This window comes from Apostichopus japonicus, chromosome 16 (genome assembly GCF_037975245.1).
Source record: "Apostichopus japonicus isolate 1M-3 chromosome 16, ASM3797524v1, whole genome shotgun sequence".
Classification (NCBI taxonomy): domain Eukaryota; kingdom Metazoa; phylum Echinodermata; class Holothuroidea; order Aspidochirotida; family Stichopodidae; genus Apostichopus; species Apostichopus japonicus.
Window position 1 is genome coordinate 38,845,568 of NC_092576.1, and position 11,894 is coordinate 38,857,461.

General features: G+C 33.6%; 1 protein-coding gene across 3 annotated transcripts in view; it reads right to left on the reverse strand.

Moving 5' to 3' along the window:
* Nucleotides 1-6,354: 6,354 nt before the first annotated feature.
* The window catches only part of LOC139982298 (uncharacterized), an 82,117-nt gene continuing 76,577 nt past the window's right edge, over nt 6,355-11,894 (reverse strand). For 2 of the 3 annotated variants that reach the window (XM_071994992.1, XM_071994994.1), the window contains 2 exons: nt 9,829-9,854; nt 6,355-8,847 (listed from right to left, as the gene is read on the reverse strand). In XM_071994992.1, coding sequence (XP_071851093.1) covers nt 8,784-8,847; nt 9,829-9,854 — 90 coding nt within the window. In that variant the 3' untranslated portion in view covers nt 6,355-8,783. Of the gene's footprint in view, nt 8,848-9,828; nt 9,855-11,240; nt 11,289-11,894 lie in introns of all 3 variants that reach the window. The other variant, XM_071994991.1, reaches the window with a different exon arrangement.

Below are 11,894 nucleotides of genomic sequence, written 5' to 3' on the forward strand. Positions count from 1 at the left end.
ACACGAACATTCATAGATATACAAATGTACCTTGTGTTTCGATGCAACGAATCATGAACTATAAATATCGATTACCTAGCGACGAGCTTTATGTATCGAGTAGCATCAACATTAATGTTCAAAGTAAGTAGCAAAATACTGCTTAAGTAAAAGAATGTATTTAATAAGACAAACAACACTCAATATATTGGTATCGTATATCATATAACTGACTGACGCTTCCTTGTAAAATAACTGACCTTCAATTTAAGCATTTTAGTAGTTTCCAAACTTTAATTAAAGTCAGGGTATACAATAACTAACACACTGCAATGTATTAACTAACCACTTTGTATAGTACGCCTTCAAACATGAGAGCGCAATGCACTATAGCTCTTACACTTTCATCACAATTAGACCGATTCAGCAATGTATTTATGTATTCAAACCCTTTACCATAAGTATTACGTTCTAAGATGTCACTATGCAGTATTTTCTTTATTGATATGAACGTGATTGGGTTAATTGACATTTCAGTCTATCTTACAGTACGCTCAATCAACCAAAGTTCAGCAAAAACGAAACAAAATCATCAATCAATTATGTAACAACTGATATTTCGTAATACGCAAGGTTAACGCGCGTTCAACTATTCATATGAAATACGGTAACCTTGCATAGGCAAACTAATGTAAGCGATATTTTACAATAATGCTTCAAACTTGTAACCAATGTAAGTACAAATGGCATTATTCAAACTTCAACTTATTATATTGTGGGCAACAAGCAAAACAAACACTGATCAGTGCAGCTCTAGCAATGTCATTACAGTACTACAACTATGTTTATATATAAGTGGCAATTTAACTCTGACAGTCTAGACTTTACAAATTGTGTTATATTAAAACAAATATCGGCATAATATTAATACTAACCGTTTTATATCATTGGTACAAATACAGCTCAACCATGCAATTCAATAGAAAGCTTCAATAATGTATACAGGTGTAACGTAATTTAGTTACATTTGATTCACAAAATATGGATATCAATGTGGAACGATATTTCTACTATTTACAGATGAATAAAACTTTGGAAGAACTGACCAATGGAGAACTCTGCTGCGAGGTAGTGGGCGTGTTCCCATGTGTGTGATGGCTAATGTCAGTGTTCACAATAATGTGAGTGACACCAGTGACATACTGATATGATTGAAGCTGCATTATAGGTTAAGTGAAATTGGTATTAGAAAATTTGTCATCAGTAAAAGTTGATAATATAGGTTGACAGTATCGATGAGTAAATATCGGATAGTACACTATTTGAAGGGACATGATTTGGTTTGAAAAAGTTTGAACCGATTTATGGTAGCACTAGGCTGCCAGTCTGTATTAAAATAACTGAAATAGGTTGACATCGCAGATGATATGAAATGATATCATATGTTCGTCATGTACATTATCTTATTTACAATAGAAGAACCTCAAAGTTTCGTTGGAGGTCTAAGGTCAACAAACATCGACGTACCAAGTTATTTTACTCATAATTACAGCCATACTTAAATTTACTACATGTAAGCTTTACCTTCAATACGTAAGAACCATGAACCTCGGTTTAGAAAGTAGGCGGTCACTTGAGATCAACATTGGTTGGTCGTTTAATATATTATTACAATGTTTATAAACAGGACAGATTGTGTAAATGTAGTGAAAACACGTATGTGAATTGGTTAGCTAACTTATACGAGTAATTAGTAAAGACAATCAAGTTCGTATTTTAAGATGATATGTATTCATATATTAAAACAGAAATATTGATCTTCATATTAAGCTTGCGAGACAAATGTAATGCTGAAGTATAACAGTAACGTACATTTTCTGTGTGAAAGTTCTATGATCTTAAGTAATACTTTCCTTTCATGAATACACATCCTTTACAGATTACTTAACATCATTATATATTGGCATAGGCCCTAGAATACCGCAAGACGAAACGATGAGTTGAAATATAATATGATGAATACAATAGGCCACAACCAAGAAGAGTAACCACTGGATACAGTTGCGGTGCCTATAGTGAACATGCTCTGCTTTGACAGTTCAGATATTTGATTAAACCAAATTCTATGTTGCGTTACATTGGAATTGAAACACTACTTTTTATTGGATGTTTCGTGATGAAGTTAATAATAATGCCAATTCAAATGACAGACTTTCTGTTTTTTTTTTGTATTTCTTCAAACTACGTTTTCTGGACACTAACACCAGTTCATGTTGGTTTATTTTAGTACTAGACTAGAAACCTGTAACTTGCGCTCCTCTGCGGTATTCCAGAGAAAGACTTATCCCTGATTCCAACGTGTTCAAAATACTGCTACTCGTCTCATCTCTTGTGTCCCTCGTTTTCATCAATTGTCAACTGTTTTAAAAGTTTGACATTGGCTTCCTCTTATTATGCGCATCTCTTTCAAGATTCTTCTGATGACTTTTAAAGTTATACACGGACACTCCCCCAGTCTACCTGTCAGAACTGACACACCAACCAGGACGCTTAGGTCATCCAGTCAGTCCTTTCTCGCCGTCATACAGGATATTTCCTTAATGTCATTTAGTTAACGTTCCTTTTCCTACGCCTTTGCGTCTCCCTGGACTGCCCTCTAGGCTGACATTCGCCCTAAACGACTATATGAACTCTTTAAATCTATGTTAAAAACTCACTTACTTTTAAATACTTATGTTGGATTTTTCTTTCTTTAGGGCTTAGAGGCTTTTGCATTTTGCGCTTAATAAATTCCTAATATAATTTCTCGTGAGCACATAATTGAAGAAAGGCACTCATGTATAGTTTGGGTCGAACCCAAGAAAGTAAGCATTATAGTATAGTAACTCCTATTAGAAATATCTCTGTTACATTCTATATTTAAACAAAGCTCAACAAATGTCAGTCATTGGAATACAACATACAATCTTCCAGCTAGATAATGGTATCATGATTAATATTGAGCCACAATATTGTTAAAGGTAGGAGTATTGATTGAATGCCATAAATCACAATGGGTTTACTTGCATCTATATAAAGGAAAACAAAATATTTGTATGACCTACCGAATTTGTATAGACAATTTTACCAACTGAAGTTGCATAAGAATATGTTGCTGAATATATAATAGTCAAATCACACAACACGTTTCCTTTTCAAACCGTGTTATATGAAAACAAGGTTATAAAAAACAAATAAAAAGGGCGCTTTTTATCTAGTTTGTCTATTTGAAGGACTTGTGGAAGATTGGAGGTTTATCCCACGGGTACATTTGTGTTAAATACCAAGTATACGTTTAGTTCCAGTAGACGCACGCATCCACGCTACAAAACAAATACGAATTCTCTTCTGGTCACCCCTAAAACGCTTCATTACAATATTTTATTATACACATTATGAACAGTAAAGGAAAGTCAATTGGAAATGTTATGATCGCAAACCGGCCACACTGTTTGAGACATATATCTTCACTCGTGATAAACGTTATCAGTAAACCAATAACATTATTAGATTGAATACATGGAAGAGTAAATATGTACTTAAGTCCATATCATTTCAGGTATAAGATATCTGTACAGACTCAGAGTGCAATAACTCTACCTAACTTTTCATAGGATATGATATATTATTGGGAAATTATTTAAACTTTAATTGACCGTCGAGTCGTCAGAGTAACCAAGACATAACCGACATTTGGATGAGAGGGGATGGGATTAATCGGAAAGCTTGCGATATGAGCAATACGATTGAATACCACACAATAATATAACGGTTACGACAAATTAAGATTGTTCGTACGTATTATATAAACAAAAATGCAATTCCGGTAGTAAACGAGATAGATCGTCATTAATTTGCTTTCATAAATGTTTTAAAGACCGCACGATTAATATTTTATTACATACGTCTTCTATTCAATGCCATTAAAAGGGGGAAAGATTCTCATATTCAGCTACCGCAATGACAGTGGTTAGGTTGGTGCTTTAACTTTGCTCGCAAAAATATGTTAGGACACATAACAACTTTGTAGTGTGTAAATGAATTAAATATGGTATATTTCTTCAATTAATTTATCGCTAGTGGCATGTAAACCTTTATGGAATGGTAGAGGTAAATGAAGGGCTTTAAAGAGATGGTGTTTGTCAAAGGGGTCGTTGAAGTGAACACCCATTATAGGAGCGCCCGTATGAGCCTCCTACAGAAAGAACATGACAAGTTAATACTTCAGCTAAGGGTGCTATCTGAGGTATGATTACACAATACATTATACACATGATATGGTTTGAAAGCAAGATTGTGCTAATACATGTTCTTGAATATTGTGTAAATGTTCAGAAACGTGGTGCAGGGGAGGTTACTTACCAAAATAATTCCCAAACTGACTGCACAGATGGAGTCCATATAACAGTTGTTTAATTTGTTATCTTGTAACTGGCACTTTCCCACCATTTAACACAACAAATCTAGTAATGGATAATCTCTTTATGTGTATCACTTTGGTCTACACATATTAACATAAAGTTAACATATACTGTGCAAGATCTGCCTACCCTTCGTCGCCACCGAACATTGGCTATTGCGGAAGTGGGGAGACACTATCAAATGAGAGCAATATTTTGAGTCCATGGATTGGGTCGAGGGTAGACTTTATGAAGCTTTGTGATATGGTGGGGCGAGGGGGGGGGGGGCGCGGCAACCATATCGGCAAACAATTTCTTAAGCTAATCACCGATCATGCTAAAAGTAAATAATAAAGCACATTTAAGAAACCAGTCAATGGACCATCAAATAACGATGGCCAATATATACTGAATATAAAATATCGCCATTTGTGAAATAACTACTCATAACTTGATGCAGTCAATGTATCCCTGTTTGCATGCTGGCTCATTGCTAAGTTTGAGTTTACACCTTTTGGAATATGCTTGGATATCTTAAAACATCTTAAAACAGTGCTTAACTTTAAATCAATGGTGCAATACACTGAAACTAAACGTAGTATCTTTGTAAACGCGAATTCCCTGTCTTTCCATTTCTTTACAACTTGCAAGAAAATATTTTTATACCAAGTCTAGCATAGTTCACTTATGAATGTCACAAATCAAGGGAATTTGCAAGTCATGTATTGTCATGTCGAGTGAAGAGCGACAACTAATATCGAAACAAGTCATTCGATGCCATGGAATGCCATATTACCACTAATGATGTAAAACTAAAAAGGTCCCTCTTAACGTATTAAGCCACGCAACAAAAGGTCAGATCATGGAGCGTCACAATAACTCCATCGTAGATCTATTTGTATGTATTAGTATTAGCCACATTGGCACGAATATGCCACGTTCGAAACAACATGGCCATATCACTTATATGAAGTAGAGGCTGACGAAAATCATAATTACTATTCACAATTACGTAGCAAATAATGTGTTGATAGACTATTTTAGTATATAAAGTGAGTATGTGGGTAATGTGGTTTTTCATTCATTTAATGTTTAATGTCAGTTTTAACGAAGATCAAAATAACCGTACAGATTCCAGTCTGCTTTGCATACGTAAAAAAAGGACAAGCAAAGCTATTTAAAAAACACAAATTGTTAATAAATATGTTAATTTTGTTTAATCCATTCACTGATCGATAAATACAGTCATAATTTTGATAAAAAAGTTAACTCTTATTAATTTTATAATTATTGGAATTTAATTTAATTTTAAATGTCAAAAAGTAACTTGTAAGTTTTTCTTATCATTATATATGACTTAGAAGCTAAAGTAAGTTTATGTAATGTCGGAGTAAAAACTGCATGTTTCAAGTTCTTGACAGGAAGACGAACATGAAATAAAGTTTAAGTTAAATAAAAGAAAAACAATACTATAAAGCACTTACAAAGCAACAAAATAAAGCTAAAAAGACTAATTTATTCTGAGATATTTAAACAAATGGATTATGTTGCATCATGATTTTATATCAACATTTAACGTCTTATTACCTTTATAATTTAAAAAAAAAAATCAAATTGTCTGATTCTGTAGCGCTCTGGATTAGAGTTATAATCATAAGGACTGAGAAATAAATGAGATATACATTTCTGGTTTACATTTCTAGTTCTCTTCAGAAAGACACTATGCAAAAAAGGCAAAACTTAAGAAGCTTAGACAAGCAATGATAAGAAAAGTAATAAAAATACGTAAGAAATAAAAAAAAAAAACCTATGAAACCTCACTATAACATGACATGCATGGTATGTTCTATCACTGAGGTAACACCATGAAATAATTGTTGTATGGATTTAACAAATGTTCTTTAATGTTATTTATAAGAAAATGTTTGTTTGTTTCTCATGAATATGTCAAGAACTTTACCACATTGAATATGATAAATATATTAAATAATATCATCTCTGATGCTGGAGGTTATTTTATATCACTTAGGTTTGATCACGAGAATTAATTCTTGGTATCATTTTCTCCACGCATTTAGACGTCTTACGTTTCGTAAGCTCTGTATCATACTTTCCTTTAAATTCAGAAATCCTCAGACATTTATTGTAGTTAAATAGTCACCAGCATACTTAAAACATCAAACATGACTTTAAGAAGAATTGTAAGGTTGTTATTTCTAGTTGCAAAAAAGTAGAAAAATGTTGATTCCGATGTAACTTCCTAAATCTATTAAAATTTGTTTTGTTGCAAGAAGCAAAAACCTATTGAGGTTTTCGGGAAGTTCACAATCATAATATATTTGGAATGTTCTTGTGATAATAATTCGATGATGACGTCAATCTTCTTTATAAAATAATATTCATTTGTTAATCCAATTTTATGATATCTAGATTATAACTCACCCATGTCACTACATGCCCTAATTTAACGCAAATATAATGTTTCACATCAAACGGTTTGCCGTTGTAATTCTTTACGAACGTGTTACATGACACCATAGAAGATTTCTTATGTTTAAAAATGTAGACAAGCATTAACGACATAGAAAAAAAACAGTATAAGGCTACGTAGTTTGACGTAGTCCCGACATATGAAGAACTTTGAAAAACAATATCACAATGGCGAAATAAGGGCAAGGTAGAAACGTAATTATTATCAAATAATAAGCAAAGTGTGAATTGAAACGAACACACCCATTTACACATTGAGCTCCAAAGGGAGAATTGAGCTCATTTCATAATTGCAGTATTATGCTAATCTACGGTCGAATCGGTAATTTGTTTATTCAAATAATGAAATAAAAGTTAAACATACGAGTAGGAACAGGTTCAAATAAACCGTTACCCAATCTTCTTCACTTTGATAAATGGGGACAAGAGTGTCTCTGGCCTTTTACATTTAACTTAGGGAATTGATGCACTCCACGACAGCCATGCCTAATCTTTCAAACGGATCACTTATATTGACAGAAAGGATTGTCAAGCATCAAACTATTATTTTGAATTTATTGTATACCTCAAAATGCTCTAATATTCGATTTTTCTCATTTGTTTGAGAGGGGAGGGGCGTGGGGCAGGAAATGTCAAACTTGAAATGAAACACTGACACACGTGTAGTTTAGGTAATGTAGGCATTTAGACATAAGATATTTCCAGTAACCCGTCGGAGTCACTATATAATATAAACATTTCTTCTAGAGGTGAATACCACAGTAGTTTTCTTTCCCTCATTGTTTGATAGCTTCCTACGCCACTGTTAACAATTTGAAAATTTGGCAGCTGATACTTGATATCTGATGACTATGGATCTGAGGTCACATGACAAATAGTAGCTTCTGATTTTTACACATGTATAAAGTACATGAGAATGTTGCATCTTTCTTTATTACAATGCATAGTGATGTGACAGTTAACGATGTTGAGGATCGATTATATTAAATAACTGATCTTGTCCAATACTTTAGATTGTAGGGGCTTCTCTTCATACCTTATTATAATCCTAATTTATAACCTCAAAATGACCCTGCTACATTTGTACTCTGAGTGTCTGTTTTTAAGGGAAGGACCCTACACCCTAGAAAGTAGCGGATTAACGTTCACAGAGACACGACTCTTCCTTTGGTACACGTTCTATCATAAAGGTTCTTGACCCTTCATACAACAACCGAGAAAAGCTCATAACTATGCTAGGGTAAAATTGTAGCAAATTCAATATAAATTGAGCAAACCTGATACCAAACTTAATTTGATTCATAAGCTCATCTCGCATAGAACTCAGTTGAATAAAGGTGGCTGGCAACATACAAATAATATAACACTTAATAAACATTCTATAATTGTGCTGTAAATGCTTCTAGTGATTCTTCAGTCATTCATACCACTTCCCAGTGACATGCGTTAAGGGTGGGGTGAATAGAGGTCAATGCCCCCTCCTCGTCCGTCATGCGAGGGTAAATGACTCAGTTGTGGATGTGCTTACATTCAGTCTTGGGAAAATAAAACCTATGTGACGTGTTAGTTAAACACCCTTTCAACCAATTATTTATTAGAAAAGCCTAGCCCTTAGACCTTATTAAATACTTAATTAATGTTCCAATGATGAGGTATTAATGCCCAATTGAACTTTAAGCGGTTGCTTTTCAGGAACAAGGACCTCAAAACTCCATACACGAGAAACAATATATCCCCACCTCTGATATCTTGTGCACGCCACTGCAGCTTTCTGCTATGAAGTATGGTGGTGGAATACTGTACTTATTTGTTGATGACACTTGAGTTTATATCAACATCAATGTCTCCTGTACTTGACAACGTATCGTAATCTTCTTATTCTGTTTCAAGATTTCGCTTTCCTCTCGAGACTACCCAGGTCTGCTGCCATGGGTAAGCTCTGTTGAGAATAAAGTAAGATCAACTAGTACATCATGATAACCGACATATCTAAACACTCACATCATATATAGTGTACATAAAATAGTCACTAGTACTTTCAAGTTAATATATAAAACATATTGACATTTTACGATCATATCAGATATGAGTTTTGCTTTCCAGGTTCTTTATAACCAGTAAGTGAATTAACAGTTATTCTACGTTTTCTGCAATTGACAGCTACATGGTAAATGGAACTTAGAACCACAGTGGCTTTGAAAAGGTAAGCATATTCAAATCAATCTCTTAAGAAGCAATAATGAGTTTCAGATTGAAGCTGTCACGAGTAGCCGATTGATACATTAATGTTTTGTCTTCCGTGGAGAAGTCTAATGAGAGGGGTGTCGAATTCTTGTTTGGGTATCAATTCTGTGTTTTAATTTTTGTACAATAATTTTACACAATGTAAGTTAGTCTGGTCTATGGTAGCCTCGTTAATAAGGAAGCTTTATAAAAACCTATACTCGACCGAAACGTTCGTAAGTTGTATACATGACATGCCATACAATTTCTGACATTCTTTCAAAATTAAAAATATAATATACAGGCTACAAAATTGCATAAACAGACCAAAACAACCCCTTTTCCTTTCATGCTGTCACTTGGTATTGCTATTTTATTTACAAGTGAAAATTCTTCATAGTTGTAAATGCCTTTGCCGTTACACCTTAATTTCTCATTAGAGCAGTAAGATTTTTGTTATTGAATCAATCGAAGGAATAGCAGCAAAAACTACACTGATGAAGCTTTTAATTGCAATTGTTGAACTAATTTCAACAAATGGAAAATATTAAAGTTGATAAATTGCTATGATCTATATTTATGGTGCAATGCTGTGGATATACTGATACGTTATATGTCGGGATAAAACAAAACCGTTCCTTTCTTATGTTTGTTTGTAATGTTTACAAATTGCTCTATATTAGCACTATTTCCTTACCTATAGCGCTGACGGAAGCTTACCACCTGAAGAAAACCAACAAGAAAGAAAACAATTTAAAAATGAGATAACACATTAAAATGACCACGCGTCACTCCTCCCCGCCAGCAGAAAATATATTTAACTCAAGACTGCCTCTAAGCAATGAATGCAACGCTTCTGTTTAACTGCGACACTTTCTCTCGCAACACACAATCTAACATATACATATAATGAACAGCATCAATTTGGAATCGACATCCTATCACCATAATTAGTCTTTAACTAATATATGGTAGTTTGTAATCACACAAAAATTAGGCATAAAACCTCTGGAACTAAACCGTCTCATTCATATAAACTGTATACTACTATCCGCTGTCACATATAGCTACATTTTGATACAATAATAAGAAACCTCAAACAATTAAATTAAACTTATTATTTCACTGGTCCGCTGCTCATTTAACCTGCCATTCTTCCACCAACATTCTGATACGACTATAGACTTGTTAACCTAGACTTAATAATGTTTACAGTCAACAATAAGGATATACCCACATTCAGATTTTATTATTCACATACCACCCTATCCATCCTACAGTGTGCATAAAAAAAAAAACTTCAAAATAATTAATTAAAACATAATTTAAGTGTCGATATCTTACAGTTGTACGAAAGAGGGACATTTTAGAGCTAGTATTGTTTCAGATCTTTCATATTTAAGATATCTGGCTTGAAAGTCTGATACAAAATAGTTGAATCAAACTACTAAGGCAAAATGAATGATCAGTACAGTTCCTCGGTATAGTTTTTCATTTTAACGTTTAAATTAATCGTTTGTGCATTATAATTCTTTGATATTAAATACATTTGATTACTTTCTGACAACAATAAATGAATAATTAATATTGTAATGGATTGCCCCCCCCCAAAAAAAAACACAAAGGAAGCAGAGGAAAACAACTCCCAGCTGTTATTTGCATCTTAAATAACATTACACACACCCACCCAAAAGTGTCTGCATAGTTTATTTGTCTGCCTAAAGCAAATGGCCAAAACGTAAATTGAAAACAGAAAACTTGGAATTTTAAGGGAGATTTTTTTAATATATTTTGTTCTTACTTGTATTTATTAATAAGGCGAATTTGATTATATGATACCGTAAAGACGTCGTGTTTATCGACCAGATCTTGTTCAACCTGTACTATCGTCCACATGTATAATATTTATTGTTGGAAGTAGTTTGTGTTTAACCAACAAATAAAGTATAAATGTTTACTATGGAACATGTGCTATGGCTTTAATTGATTTTATGTGTGGCTATTAAATCTGGAATGACACAGGTATCTCACTGTACACATGTATATGTATGTATCATACCGACCGATATACTAAATGAAGTATAATATTCATTATTTGCATAACATTACCTCTTGACGATATTCTGCTTCTGTCATTTCATCTCCAATGGATTTCGTCTGTAAATAAGGTCATATAAATGGAGATGAGAACAATTACAAGAAACTTTAAATATTTTCCCAGTAAAATGATAGTGTTGTCCAGTAGGAATAATATAGATATTGACAGCGAAATAAGCAACTGTATAAGTTTGCGAAAAATGAAATATATCGTTAGCTATACCATAGCAAGTAGGAACAGTTTCTTGTCCTCCTCCTGTTCCTCCTCCTCCTCACCAACACCATCAACATCAATACTTTTAAATGAAATCCATCACCATCATCATCTACCACAATCGTTGTCATCATCATCACCTTGTGACCCCACGATCATCATCATCATCATGATCAGTTACATCATCATCATCATCATCATCATCATCATCATCATCATCATCATCATCATCATCATCATCATCATCATCATCATCATCATCATCATCATCATCATCATCATCATCATCATCATCATCATCATCATCATCATCATCATCATCATCATCATCAGCATAACCATCATCATCATCATCATCATCATCATCATCATCATCATCATCATCATCAGCATCAGCATAACCATCATCACTATCACTGTCACATTCATTATCATCAACACCATCATCATTA